This window comes from Bufo bufo, chromosome 2, assembly GCF_905171765.1.
Source record: "Bufo bufo chromosome 2, aBufBuf1.1, whole genome shotgun sequence".
NCBI lineage: Eukaryota > Metazoa > Chordata > Amphibia > Anura > Bufonidae > Bufo > Bufo bufo.
In genome coordinates this window covers 254,759,322-254,775,240 of record NC_053390.1, presented here as the reverse complement: position 1 = coordinate 254,775,240, position 15,919 = coordinate 254,759,322, and the positions used below count along the sequence as shown (strand labels likewise).

The 15,919-nt window shown below is 42.4% G+C and overlaps 1 protein-coding gene across 1 annotated transcript in view; it reads right to left on the bottom strand.

Annotated features, from left to right (window-relative positions):
• GGT5 (gamma-glutamyltransferase 5) overlaps positions 1-1,615 on the bottom strand; it is a 130,344-nt gene extending 128,729 nt beyond the window's left edge. Inside the window, 1 exon segment of the mRNA XM_040419672.1 lies at positions 1,325-1,615. Coding sequence (XP_040275606.1) covers positions 1,325-1,488 — 164 coding nt within the window. The 5' untranslated portion in view covers positions 1,489-1,615.
• Positions 1,616-15,919: the final 14,304 nt, after the last annotated feature.

The window sequence follows — 15,919 nt, the reverse complement described above, 5'->3', positions numbered from 1 at the left end:
CCGGGATTTTGTGAATAGAGCTGAGGACATGGGTTGCTAGATGGCCGCTAGCACATCCACAATACCCAGTCCCCATAGCTCTGTGTGCTTTTATTGTGGAAAAAAAAACAAAAAACGATTTGATTCATATACAAATTAACCTGAGATGAGTCCTGTATGTGAGATGAGTCAGGGACAGGACTCATCTCAGGGTAAGGCCTCATGCACACGGCCGTTTTTTTCCCCCGTTTACTGACCGTTTTTTGCGTTTCGTATACGGTCCGTATACGGAACCATTCATTTCAATGGTTCCGCAAAAAAACCGGAATGTACTCCGTATGCATTCCGTTTCCGTATTTCCGTTTTTCCGTTCCGTTTTAACATAGAACATGTCCTATTATTGCCTGCAAATCACGGTCCGTGGCTCCATTCAAGTCAATGAGTCTTCAAAAAAAACGGAACACATACGGAAATGCATCCGTATGTCTTCCGTTTCCGTTCCGTTTTTTGCTGAACCATCTATTGAAAATGTTATGCCCAGCCCAATTTTATCTATGTAATTACTGTATACTGTATATGCCATACGGAAAAACGGAACGGAAAAAACAAAACAAAAACGGAAACACAACGGAAACAAAAAACGGAACAACGGATCCGTGAAAAAACGGACCGCAAAACACTGAAAAAGCCATACGGTCGTGTGCAATAAGCCTAATTTGCATATGTATCAAATCTTTTTTTTTTCCACAATAAAAGCACACAGAGCTATGGGGACTGGGTATTGTGGATGTGCTAGCGGCCATCTAGCAACCCATGTCCTCAGCTCTATACACAAAATCCTGGTGATAGGTTCCCTTTAAAAAATAAGCATTACTCACTGATCCCTGCCTCTGCTTCATTCATCGCTACTCTCCACTTTCTGGTCCAATATTGACACACTGTAGGGGGGATTTATCAAAACTGGTGCAAAAGAAAACTGTCTTAGTTTCCCATTTCATTTTTCCAAAGGAGCATTGAAAAATTAAAGGTGGAATCTGATTGGCTGCTTTGGGCAACTAAGCCAGTTTTCCCTTGCACCAGTTTTGATAAATCTCCCCCTCCGTGTCGAGAAGTAGAGATAAGCCGGGACTGAAGCAACATCGAAACGGAAATGGCAGTGGAATCAGTAAGCTTTATATGAATAAATAAATATCTCCCTTGAAATTTCCTTTAAAAACATATTACACTTTTGCAGAATGAAGTTACAGACAGATCATTTTATTCAAGGAAACATTTTTCATTCAGTCTATCTCGGAAAACAGATTATTCTTCTCAATAGGAGTCATTCTGTATAAATGCCACCTACCTGCCAATATTTGAGCAGATCTCAGAGTCTGCAGCTACCGCACCATTAACAAATCCTTCTTCACAGCCGGAATTTCTAAGTAAAATTACTGTGGGGATAATGATCACAATAGCCACAAAGAACAAAATGATGAGAGAATAACATAACCTCTTAGATAAAGCCATTGTACCAGGATTTTCTTATTTGTCACGGAGCTCTAAACACTCTTTGCAAAAAAGAAAAAGATTTCCTAGGAATTCCTCACTCGTTGCTACACGCTTTCCTTATAAATCCTCTCTTGCTTTGCTATATCCTTTCATTTGCCTGTTCAAGAGCAGAATAACTTTCACTTTACTCACTGACCCTGGAATAAACAGGATGAAAAACCTCCAAATCCCTCCCCCCCTTTAACAACTGCTCTAGCACCCCCCACTACACACAAAGTTTGGCTCGAGAGAATGATGTATTTCACTTAACACCAGAGAATCAGAAAGCAGAGCAAGATGCTTGGTTGCTTGCACTAGATGCAAGACACAGTAATAACTTTTAGTTGATTTTTGTCATCTACACACCTACATAGATGCAGTGTCTTAAAAAGTACTCATACCCCTTGAACTTTTCCACATATTTTCACGTTACATCCAAAACTACAAAATGTATTTTCTTGGGATTTTATGTGATAGACCAACACAAAGTAGTAAGTATGTGTGAAGTGAAAAGAAAAGGATACATGGTTTTCAAAATGTTTCATAAATAAAAATTGGAAAAGTGTGGTGTGCATTTGTATTCAGCCCCCGATACTCTAATACCCCTAAATAAGATCCAGTGTGACCAAACTACCTTCAGAAGTCACCTACTTAGTAAATAGAGTCCACCTGTGTATAATGTATTCTCAGTATAACCACAGCTGTTGTGTGAAGGCCTCAGAGGTTTGTTAGAGAACATTAGTGATCAAACAGCATCATGAAAACCAAGAAACACACCAGACAGGTCAGGGATAAAGGTGTGGAGAAGTGTAAAGCAGGGTTAGGTTATAAAAAAAAAATGTCCCAAGAACTTAACATCTCATGGAACACTGTTCAATCCTTCATCCGAAAATGGAAGGAGTATGGCACAACTTCAAACCTACCAGGACTTGGCAGTCCACCTAATCTGTCAGCACAGGCAAGAAGAACACTAATTAGAGAAGCAACCAAGAGGCCCATGGTCACTCTGCAGAGATCCATAGCTCAGGTGAGAGAATCGGTCCACAGGACAAATGTTATTTATGCACTCCACAAACCTGGCCTTTATGGAAGAGTGGCAAGAAGAAAGACATTTTTGAAAGGAAGCCTTAAGAAGTCCCACTTGCAGTTTGCCACAAGCCATATAAGGGACACAGCAAACATGTGGAAGAAGCTGCTCTGGTCAGATGAGACCAAACTTGAACTTTTTGGCCTAAGAAGAATGGGCAAAAATTTCAGTCTCTAGATGTGCAAAGCTGGTACAGACATACCTCAAAAGACATGCAACTGTAATTGTAGCGAAAAGTGGTCCTACAAAGTATTTACTCAGGAGCGCTTAAAGGGATTCTGTCACCTCTTTTTACCCTATAGAGATGCAGACATGCACAGCGAGATCGCTGCTAGCATGTCCGCAATATACCTGTCCCATATCTCAAAATGGTTTTATTGAGTGTAAAAAATTATTTTATATATATGTAAATCAGCCTGGTAAGGAGCCCAAGGGGCTGCACTAACTGTTCTGGAGCCCAGCCACGCCCCCTGTGAAGGAGCCCAGCACCGCCTGTATCCAGGAATCTCCTCCTTGCTCATGAAGTCAGATCGCCGTAATATCGTGATGCGCGAGCTCGCGCATGCGCAGTTTCTTCCCTGAGGCTGATGCCAGCACAGGGAAGAAATACTATGCCGGCACTGAGCATGCCAGCATAGTATTTCTTCCCTGTGCTGGCATCGCGAGATTACCGCAATCTGACTTTGTGAGCAAGGAGGAGATTCCTGGATACAGGCGGTGCTAAGCTCCTTCACAGGGGGGCGTGGCTGGGCTCCAAAACGGTTAATACAGCCCCTTTGGCTCCTTACCAGGCTGATTTACATATATATAAAATCATTTTTTACACTCAATAAAACCACTCAGAGATATGGGACAAGTATATTGCAGACATGCTAGCGGCGATCTATCCCTGCATGTCCGCATCTCTATAGAGTAAAAAGAGCTAACAGAATCCCTTTAATAATATAAAGGCATGCCACACTTTCCAGATTTCTTCCATGTATAATTTTCTTTTCACTTTACACATACTTGCTACTTTGTGTTGGTCTATCACATAAAATCCTAATAAAATACATTTAAATTTGTGAGTGTAAAATTTGTAAAAGTTTAAGGGGTATGAATACTTTTTCAAAGCACTGTAAGGGCTCATGCACACGAACGTATTTTCTTTCCGCTTCCATTCCGTTTTTTTGCGGACCGTATGCAAAACCATTCACTTCAAAGGGTCCGCAAAAACAACGGAAGGTACTCCGTGTGCTTTCCGTATTTCTGTTCCGCAAAAAAGTAGTGCATGTCCTATTATTGTCCGCAAATCACGGTTCGAGGCTCCATTCAAGTCAATGGGTCCGCAAAAAATATGGAACTCACACGGAACACATCCGTATGTCTACCGTATTTCATCTGTATTTTGCGGATCTATACTGTAGAAATGCATAAATGTGTAGAGTGAATCTCTAAATCGCACATCCTCTTGCCTATGCTTCTGATATACAACTGTTTATGAATTATCAGCATTTCTTATGATAAAACATGGCTATCTAGCGATGCTATCAATCATTTGCTGTGCACTATAAAGAGACAATTAGTATACAGTTTGATCAAAGCGCATAGGCCCACTTACCGCGACAAGGGTGTCTCTAGTTTAAGTGGGAACCTACTCTAACCATGGCGCAGAGCCGTGCGGCGACCATCACGCCTCCACACCGCTCCAGCAGGCAACGGGATCCGGCAGCCGCATAGCAGCCCCACTGTACAGTGTGGCCACCTGGACCCGGGTCCCATCACTCCACCAGCACGGCACAGAAGCAGAGACGGCCGCCGTCCAGCGCCGCATGTGAACTGGTGCAAATGGCTCACCTGTTCACAGCCTCTCAGGAACTCCAACTGAGATGTGGTAGGAATTTATAGACCCTTTGCAGACTTCTGCTAATTAAAAAGCACCAGATCCACATGGGGAGGAGTGCTGACTCAGGGGAGGGGGGAAAAAGAAGTGTATAGCATGAATAGTATAAATGTGTAGAGTGAATCTCTAAATCGCACATCCTCTTGCCTATGCTTCTGATATACAACTGTTTATGAATTATCAGCATTTCTTATGATAAAACATGGCTATCTAGCGATGCTATCAATCATTTGCTGTGCACTATAAAGAGACAATTAGTATACAGTTTGATCAAAGCGCATAGGCCCACTTACCGCGACAAGGGTGTCTCTAGTTTAAGTGGGAACCTACTCTAACCATGGCGCAGAGCCGTGCGGCGACCATCACGCCTCCACACCGCTCCAGCAGGCAACGGGATCCGGCAGCCGCATAGCAGCCCCACTGTACAGTGTGGCCACCTGGGCCCCGGGTCCCATCACTCCACCAGCACGGCACAGAAGCAGAGACGGCCGCCGTCCAGTGCCGCATGTGAACTGGTGCAAATGGCTCACCTGTTCACAGCCTCTCAGGAACTCCAACTGAGATGTGGTAGGAATTTATAGACCCTTTGCAGACTTCTGCTAATTAAAAAGCACCAGATCCACATGGGGAGGAGTGCTGACTCAGGGGAGGGGGGAAAAAGAAGTGTATAGCATGAATAGTATAAATGTGTAGAGTGAATCTCTAAATCGCACATCCTCTTGCCTATGCTTCTGATATACAACTGTTTATGAATTATCAGCATTTCTTATGATAAAACATGGCTATCTAGCGATGCTATCAATCATCTATACTGTAGAAATGCCACAAGCCATATAAGGGGAAGCCCATATTGCTCATGTGTTTGGTGATTAATAAGTTACTGTTTCTGTTTCCGATCCGCAAAAAATGGATCGCATACGGAAACTATATGGATATGCTTTGTGGAATATCGGAACTGAAGCAGACTTAAATCAGACAAAAAAAAACAACTCAGATATGAAACAACGGATCCATCAGCGGCAGGGGTCCGGCAGTCACTGATCGCCGGACCCCTGTTGCATGCGCCAGCATCGGTGAAATCACAGATGCCGGCGCATTAATTCTTCATGTGCTTCGTTCAGCGCTAAACGCGGCACATGCAATGTCGATCGGAGCTGCCATTGGGTCCCCGTGCTGCTGTGACGGGGACCCGTTGGCATGGAAGGCAGCGCAATGCCTTCCTTAGGCATCGGGGCTGCCTTCAGGTGGAGAGCCTGTGAGATCCAGCCCCCTGGATCTCTTAGGCAGGAAGCTGTATGCAATATTACACATAGAGCAAATGCATTCCAATACAGAAGTATTGGAATGCATTGTAAAGGGGATCAGACCCCCAAAAGTTGAATTCCCAAAGTGGGACAAAAAATTAAGTGAAAAAAAGTGGAAAAAATAAAGTTTTCCCCCCAAAAAATTAAAAGTTTCAAGTAAAAAAAACAAAACATCATTTTCCCCAAATAAAGTAAAAAATTTTTTGTAAAAAATAGGGAAAAAAAGAAAAGTATACATATTAGGTATTGCCACGTCTGTATCGCCCGGCTCTATAAAAATATATATATATATATTTTTTTAAATGATGTTATTGTGTAAAACTTAAGTAAATAAAAAAAGTATACATACTAGGTATTGCCGCATCCATAAGAACCTGCTCTATAAAAATATCACATGACCTAATCCTTCAGATGAACACCGTAAAAAAAATGAAATAAAAATAGTGCCAATCAAACCGTCATCTCAACCCGCAAAAATCATACCCTACCTAAAATAATCGCCCCAAAACTGAAAAAACTGTGGCTCTCAGACTATGGAGACATGATGGGATACACCCAAAGCTATTAAAAGAGCTTAGCGGTGAACTAGCAAAACCATTAACAGATTTATTTAACCAATCACTGGTAACAGGAGTCGTCCCAAAAGATTGGAAATTAGCAAATGTTGTTCCCATTCACAAGAAAGGTAGTAGGGAGGAATCGGGCAACTATAGGCCAGTAAGCCCAACATCAATAGTGGGGAAATTAATGGAAACCATACTTAAGGAGAGGATTGTGGAGCATCTAAAATCCCATGGATTGAAAGATGAAAAACAGCATAGGTTTACTTCAGAAAGATCATATCAAACTAATCTTATAGATTTTTTTGATTGGGTGACTAAAATAATAGATGGCGGAGGTGCAGTAGACATCGCTTATCTAGACTTTAGTACGGCTTTTGATACTGTCCCACATAGAAGGCTTATCAATAAATTGCAGTCTTTGTGCTTGGACTCCCATATTGTTGAATGGATTAGGCAGTGGCTGAGAGACAGACAACAGAGGGTTGTAGTTAATGGAGTATATTCAGACCATGGCCTTGTTACCAGTGGGGTACCTCAGGGATCTGTTCTGGGACCCATATTGTTTAATATCTTTATCAGCGAAATTGCCGAAGGCCTCGATGGTAAGGTGTGTCCTTTTGCTGATGACACAAAGATTTGCAACAGGGCTGATGTTCCTGGAGGGACACACCAAATGCAAAAGGATTTAGGAAAACTAGAGGAATGGTCAAAAATCTGGCAACTAAAATTTAATGTTTATAAGTGCAAGATAATGCACCTGGGGCGTAAAAACCCAAGAGCAGAATATAAAATCAATGATACAGTCCTAACCTCAGTATCTGAGGAAAGGGATTTAGGGGTCATTATTTCAGAAGACTTAAAGGTAGGCAGACAATGTCATAGAGCAGCAGGAAATGCTAGCAGAATGCTTGGGTGTATAGGGAGAGGAATTACCAGTAGAAAGAGGGAGGTGCTCATGCCGTTCTACAGAGCACTAGTGAGACCTCATTTGGAGTATTGTGCTCAGTACTGGAGACCATATCTCCAGAAGGATATTGATACTTTGGAGAGAGTTCAGAGAAGAGCTACTAAACTAGTACATGGATTGCAGGATAAAACTTACCAGGAAAGATTAAAGGACCTTAACATGTATAGCTTGGAAGAAAGAAGAGACAGAGGGGATATGATAGAAACTTTTAAATATATAAATGGAATCAACAACGTAAAAGAGGAGAGAATATTTAAAAGAAGAAAAACTGCTACAATAGGACATAGTTTTAAATTAGAGGGGCAAAGGTTTAAAAGTAATATCAGGAAGTATTACTTTACTGAGAGAGTAGTGGATGCATGGAATAGCCTTCCTGCAGAAGTGGTAGCTGCAAATACAGTGAAGGAGTTTAAGAATGCATGGGATAGGCATAAGGCCATCCTTCATATAAGATAGGGCCAGGGGCTATTCATAGTATTCAGTATATTGGGCAGACTAGATGGGCCAAATGGTTCTTATCTGCCAACACATTCTATGTTTCTATGATTCTATGAGACACTAAAACATGATTTTTTTTGTTTCAGAAATGAAATCATTGTGTAAAACTTACATAAATAAAAAAAGTAGATATATTAGGTATCTCCGCGTCCGTAAAAACCTACTCTGTAAAAATATCACATGATTTAACCCCTTTAAAGTGAGAAAAAAATCAATTTTTTGTCACCTTGCCTCACTAAAAGTGTAATATAGAGCAACCAAAAATCATATGTACCCTAAAATAGTACCAACAAAACTGCCACCTTATCTCGTAGTTTCCAAAATATGGTAACTTTTTTGGAGTTTCAATTCTAGGGGTGCATCAGGGGGGCTTCAAATGGGACATGGTGTCAAAAAACCAGTCCAGCAAAATCTGCTTTCCAAAATCCATATGGCGTTCCTTTCCTTCTGCGCAATGCCGTGTACCGGTACAGCAGTTTACGACCACATATGGTGTGTTTCTGTAAACTACAGAATCAGGGCCATAAAAATTTAGTTTTGTTTGGCTGTTAACCCTTGCTTTGTAACTGGAAAAAAATGGATTCAAATGGAAAATCTGCCAAAAAAGTGAAATTCTGAAATTTTATCTCTATTTTCCATTAATTCTTGTGGAACACCTAAAGGGTTAACAAAGTTTGTAAAATCAGTTTTGAATACCTTGAGGGGTGTAGTTTGTAAAATTGGGTCATTTTTGGGTGGTTGTAAGCCTCACAAAGTGACTTCAGACCTGAACTGGTCCTGAAAAAGTGAGTTTTAGAAATTTTCTAAAAAATTTCAAGATTTGCTTCTAACATAGTACATAAGTAACATAGTACATAAGGCCGAAAAAAGACATTTGTCCATCCAGTTCGGCCTGTTATCCTGCAAGTTGATCCAGAGGAAGGCAAAAAAAAACTGTGAGGTAGAAGCCAATTTTTCCCACTTTAGGGGAATAAAAAATTCCTTCCCGACTCCAATCAGGCAATCAGAATATCTCCCTGGATCAACGACCCCTCTCTAGTAGCTATATTCTGCAATATTATCTAAACTTCTAAGCCTTCTAACGTCCCCAAAAAATAAAATGGCATTCACAAAATGATCTAAACATGAAGTACGGTAGACATATATGGGGAATGTAAAGTAATAACTATTTTTGGAGGTATTACTATCTATTATAAAAGTAGAGAAATTGAAATTTGCTAATTTGCTAATTTTTCAAAATTTAGGACAAATTTGGCATTTTTTTTATAAATAAAAATACATTTTTGACTCAATTTTACCACTGTCACGATGTACAATATTTGACGAGAAAAATTCAGAATGGCCTTAATAAGTAAAAGCATTTAAAAGTTATCACCACATAAAGTGACACATGTCAGATTTGCAAAAAATGACCTGGTCCTTAAGGTGAAAAATGGAGGGGTTAAAGAGAATCTCTTTAAGTACCTCTCAAAAAAAAAACAGATCACATGAGAGAAATTCAGCTTATTAGGGCACAGATTCCCTTTAAGCTAAATTCTTATGTAACTGATAAGAACTTACGCGCTGTGAGAGAATTAGAGATAAAAGTTATATACAGGGGCAGACACAGACAGCAGAGGGCCCCTGTCCAAAGAATGTGCCTGGGCCCTCCCACAAAGCCAAATTCTCAACCTAACGTATTCCCTACATACAGCACTACACAACTTGCAAAACATACAGGGTAAGGCTAGGTCTACACGACGACATTTGTCGCGCGACATTTTGTTGCACCAATGTCGCGCGAAAATTTTTATAATGGCAGTCTATGGTGTCGCGTTGCAACATGCGACATGCTGCGACTGCGACGCGACAGTCGCAGAAAATCCATTCGCATGGTGTCGCAGTCGCAGCATGTCGCATGTTGCAGTGCGACACCATAGACTACCATTATAAAAATTGTCGCGCGACATTGGTGCAACAAAATGTCGCACAACAAATGTTGCAGTGTAGTTCTGCCCTATATGTCGTGCGACTAATTGTCGCGCGACAAATGTCGTCGTGTAGACCTAGCCTAAGGCTACTTTTACACCTGCGGCACTAGGACCCGGCCACCTGATCCAGCAGAGAATGCAACAAATTGGCCATACACAAACTGCAGCATGCAGCAGTTTGTTTCCCGACGATTCTCTGCATTTTTGCCAGATTGTGGCCGGATCTCTGCTGGACCCCATTCAAGTTAATGGGGCCGGCGGGCATTCCATCTGCATCCAGCAGTGCCGAAGCCGGTGAATTCTCAGGTGGAACAGCCTGCCAGAATCACTAACTCAGATGTGAAAGTAACCTAATACAGCACCATACAACTCTTACATCCAGTGACGTCTCCTTTGATGTAGATGTTCTCTGTTCTCATCTTCTCCATTGAGATCAGACCGCTATGGTAATTTCTTTCAGCCATCTCTTCTCTCTGCAGAGTTTGTCAGACAGACATCTTAGTTTCCTAGTTTTCCATCATCCTCCCACCTATTGAACAACTTATCCTGCCACCCCTAATACTGTGTCTGCTGTGCTCCCCAATACTGTACTGCAGAAACAGTCCACCTGAAAATACTAGTAAAACACAGAAAGTACTGTCTTCAGTAATTATTGGCACACAGTGCTCTAAAAAATAACTGTGCCCAGGAAACAGTGTCCCTGACACTAATAGTGTAAACATAATGTCCCTCAAAAATAATTGTGCTAAGCTGGTACTGTGCCAGGATGCCCCCCACAATAACAGTACTCCCCAAAGTCCCACCAATCAAAATAATTATCTGCCAGAGGCACATAGTAGTAATACTTCCTCTACAGTTCCCCCAACATGTCCCCACTGTGAAACAGAAGTAATAATGCTCCCTAAGTGCTCATACTAGTATTCATGATCCTCATAGTCCCCCAATTGTAACAAAGCCCACCATAATGCCCCTGGTAGTAATAATTCTCTTTATAATGTGTGACAGCAGAAAAATGCCCCTTATAATGTGCGCCAGTACATAAAAATGCCCTGTTGTGTGGCACTATAAAAATAACCCCTCTTAGTGCAACCAGTTGAGTTAAGGCCCCCATAGTGTCCTATAATTTGCGCCAGTATAAAATACTCCTATATAGTGCCCCCATAGTGCTCCTCCCCTCGTCCCCATGGTGCCTGACATAATGTGCCAGTATTAAATGCCCCCATAATGCTCCTCTCCCCCATTCTCCATAGTGCCCCCATAATGTGTGCCAGTATAATGCCCCAATAGTGCCCCCCCACTTTTCCATAGTCCCCCATGTGTGCCAGTATATATAGATGCCACCAGAGTGCTCCTCTCCACCCCGTCTCCACAGTGCCCCCATTTTGTCCCAGTATATAAAGCCCCCCATAGTGCACTAGGCCTGCAGCCTATCCGACCAACTGGGAAGGAAGACGCCTCAACCCAGACTTGCTGCACATGTATCTGTATCGCCGACTAGAAAGGGCCTTCCTCCCGCATTGGGCTTCTGTGCTGCCAAACCGGCTGCACAGGCGGTATGTCTGCCCCTGTTTACATATCTAGTTCAGAGCAGCTCTGGCAGCTGTTAGTGAAAAGCAGAAACAATCTGCAGAGGCTCTGAAAGCTATAGAAGTCAAACTGTTGAAAATTTTTAAAGGGGTTTTCCTGATGGGGTTAATGTAAGTATCTCGCCAGCCGCCATTACACAGTCCTGATCAAAAGTTTAAGACCACTTGAAAAATGGCAAAAAATCATATTTTACATTGTTGGATCTTAACAAGGTTCCAAGTAGAGCTTCAACATGCAACAAGAAGAAATGAGAGTGAGACAAAACATTTTTTGAGCATTCAATTAATTGAAAATAACGATTAAACTGAAACAGGCTGTTTTTCAGCTGATCCAAATTTTAGGACCACATGCCTTTAAAAGGCCAAATCTGTGCAAAGATGTGGATTCATTGTCATTTTCTGTCAGGTAGTCACACGTTGTGATGGCAAAGGCAAAAAAACTCTCCCTTTTTGAACGTGGTTGGGTTGTTAAACTGCATAAGCAGGGTCTCTCACAGCGCGCTATCGCTGCTGAGGTGGGACACAGTAAGACAGTCATTTGGAATTTCTTAAATGATCCTGAGGGTTATGGAACAAAAAAGTCAAGTGGAAGACCCAAAAAAATGTAATGAGCACTGAGCCGGAGGATCCAATTGGCTGTCCGTCAAGACACTGGACGATCCTCGACCCAAATTAAGGCCCTTACTGGTGCTGACTGCAGCCCCATAACCATCAGACGGCATCTTAGACTGAAGGGCTTGTCTCCTTCAACGCCACAGAACTGCTTGTTTGGACTTTGCAAGACAGCACCAAACATGGGACATTCAAAGGTGGAAGAAAGTTTTATGAGAAAAAATTTAACCTTAATGGTCCTGTGGTCCAATGTTACTGGCATGACAAGCAGATCCCACCTGAGATGTTTTCCACGCGCAACAGTGGAGGGGCGCCATAATGGTTTGGGGTGCTTTTTCCTTTAGTGGAACAATGGAGCTTCAGGAAGTGCAGGGGCGTCAAACGGCCGCTGGCTATGTCCAGATGTTGCAGAGAGCATTCCTCATGACTGAGGGCCTTCGTCTGTGTGGTAACGACTGGGTTTTTCAACAGGACAACGCTACAGTACACAATGCCCACAAGACAAGGGACTTCTTCCAGGAGAATAACATCACTCTTTTGGCCCATCCTGCGTGTTCCCCTGATCTAAATCCAATTGAGAACCTTTGGGGATGGATGGCAAGGGAAGTTTAAAAAAATGGTTAACAGTTCCAAACAGTAGATGGCCTTCGTGCGGCCGTCTTCACCACTTGGAGAAATATTCCCACTCACCTCATGGAAACGCTTGCAGCAAGCATGCAGAAACAAATTTTTGAAGTGATAAACAATAACGGCGCAGCTACTCATTACTGAGTTCATGTTTGGAAGTTGGATTTCTGTTTTGGGGGGGTTTAGTGTTTTTTTTTTGGAGGTGTGGTCCTAAACTTTTGTTCAGCTGAAAAACAGCATATTTCAGTTTATTCGTTGTTTTCATTAAATTGAATGCTCAAAAAATGTTTTGTCTCACTCACATTTCTTCTTGTTGCATGTTGAAGCTCAACTTGGAACCTTGTTAAGATCCAGCCATGCTAAATATGATTTTTTGCCATTTTTCAAGTGGTCTTAAACTTTTGTAGTTAATGTGACCAGCTGGAGACTTTTAAGCTTCTTTCAATGCTGGAATGCAGAGAGACACAACAGGCTGTTCTCTGCCGGAACAGTGTAAAACTAGCCTTATAACGTTTATCAAGGAGAGACCTGGGGCCGAGTAGTAAGATGATTGCTGTACCTTATTACTACCTTTCTTTTCATATACAACCCCAATTCCAAAAAAGATGGGATTCTGTGTAAATAATTCACAATAGATCATAGAACAAATATCAGATGTTGAAAGTATGACATTTTACCATTTGATGAAAAAATTTACTCATTTAAATTTGATGGCAGCAACACATCTCAAGAAATGTGGGACAGGGCCATGTCTACCACTGTGTAGTGTCCCCTCTTCTTCTAACAGTCTGTAAACGTCTGGGAAGTGAGGAGACCAACTGCTGGAGCTTTGGGAAAGGAATGTTGCCCTGATCTCGTCTGATGTGTAGGATTCTAGCTGCTCAACAGTCCTGGGTCTACTTTGCCAGATTTTTTGTTTCATGATGCTCCATATGTTTTCTATTTGGTGAAAGGGCTGGACTGCGGGCAGGCCACTTCAGCACCCAGATTTTTCTTCTAGTGAGTTGTACTTAATGTCCTTAAATGCTGCCTGGAACCATTTGTAATAAAAATCTATGGATTCTTAATTGCATAAAGTGGAATGGTGTGGCTGTCCTGTCATTGTGACAGCACGTAATACATTACTAGCTGCTCTGACACAGCAATTAAATCAAGTATGCAAATAAATTTATAAGCAACACAAGAAGAAAAAAAAGCATAAGTTGTTGCAATACTGGCAGGTGTGAATACGGTAGGAAGCGGTTGAGTAGAGTAGCAATTTTGAAACTCCACATTCCTGGAAGAAGCAATGTACTGAAAAGCATGGAAAAGAACACTGGTGGCAAACAACAGTTGTGTGGCTGATGCCAGCGTGCAGCATTAACAAACATGGAAATTAAATGGCCATCCCAGAGTAGAGCGGGGTGCAGGTAGGTTTCCACTGGTTAAGATGTGAGTAGTCAGACAGCTTCTATGACTGCAGGAGCATGGTCACTGGTGTCATAACTGGAAGGTCACTATGTATTTGCATTTTGCTTATATAGCGCTAGTATTTTCCACGTAGTAGTACAGAGATTGTCATTATGTACATCAATCCATGTAGCTTAAAAATCTAGTTTTCTTTATCTTGGGCCACATGCACACGACCGTACCAGTTTTTCAGGCCGCAAACCGCAAAATATGGATACCTTCCATGCAGGGCTGGTTTTAGACAAAGTGTGGCCCTGGGCAAAAATGTAAGTGGGGCCCCAAATGAAATATTGGTGTCACGGTCCCTCCCGTGACAGAGGTGAGAAGATCGGATAGACTTGCTGCACGTGAGGCTATCTGACAGGTCTCTCTGTTTTCCTCTTTGTTTGTTGTTGTTTGGCAGGATCTCACCTCTCCTTAGGTTCTGCTTGTTATCAGTGATGAGGCTCTATTTAGATCCACCTCATACTGCTGATCAAACGGTTGATATTTCCTCTTGAAGTTGCTAGAGCTTGTTTGTCTTGGATCTCCTGCTTCTCCATACATCTCTAAGCTAAGTACAAGTTGCCTTTTCTGTTTGTTGTTCTCTGGTGTGTTTTGGTTCTAGCCTCAGGAAGAAGCAGGTTTCTTCATCTGGGAAGGAACCAGCTGTCTCGACTCCTGCTACCTATCCTAGGGCTCGTCAGTTTTAGCAGGGCATAGGTATCTGGCGTATGAGCATTTTCATCATATTACAGGAGTTAGGGAAAGGCCTAGGGATTACTAGGAGGTCACCATCCCTCTTCCTTAGCTTTTTAGGCCTAGAGTGTTGTCTATTTCCTTTTGTGTGTATCTGGTGTTTTCCCCTTCCCCATTACCCGTGACAATTGGATCAGAAGTCTGACAGGACTTTGTAGGCACGGACAGCGGTTGCAACCACAGCAGCTGATTGCAGAATGCCACCTTATCTCTCTTTAGCCTTTCCACTGTAAGCTGCTGCAGCCTCTTTTTATGTTCACATAGAGTATTTTCTGTCATTAAAAACACCTAATGCAGAATCTGCATCAGTTTTCTTTGGATGTGTTTTTTTTCTGATACATCTTATAACACACTTTTTTTTGCAGTTTTGGGGTGGATTTTTATTAATGCCTATTTGTTAAAGGGAATTCTGGACATGGAACCCATATGAAAAATGGCCAGGGCACTTCTTTTTTTTCATGGTGCACTTTATAAGCAGAAAAAAGGGGTTGTCCCATCCAGGCCCCTGAAGTGAAGGGAGAGCACAATGTGCATGCGTGGTCATCCTCCATTATGCTATGAGTGTTTTGAAAATAGATGATCACTGGCAATTCCATAGAAGTGAATTGAGATAATGCTGCACATGCACACTGTTATGGAGGATCTGTGGATGACACTGTTATGGGGGGATCTGTGGATGACACACTGTTATGGGGGTTCTGTGGATGACACACTGTTATGGGGGTTCTGTAGATGACACACTGTTATGGGGGTTCTGTGGATGACACACTGTTATGGGGGTTCTGTGGATGACACACTGTTATGGGGATCTGTGGATGACACACTGTTATGGGGGGATCTGTGGATGACACACTGTTATGGGGGATCTGTGGATGACACTGTTATGGGGATCTGTGGATGACACACTGTTATGGGGAATCTGTGGATGACGCACACATGGGAGCGCACACATGGGGCGCATGGAGCGCACACAGAGGGCACAGGGAGCGCACACAGAGGGCGTACACAGGAGGCACAGGGAACACACACAACTCACACAGGGAGCTCCCACTGGAAGCACAGAGGGCACAGGAAGCGCACACAGGGGACGCAGGGAGCGCACACAGGGGGCACAGGGAACACACACA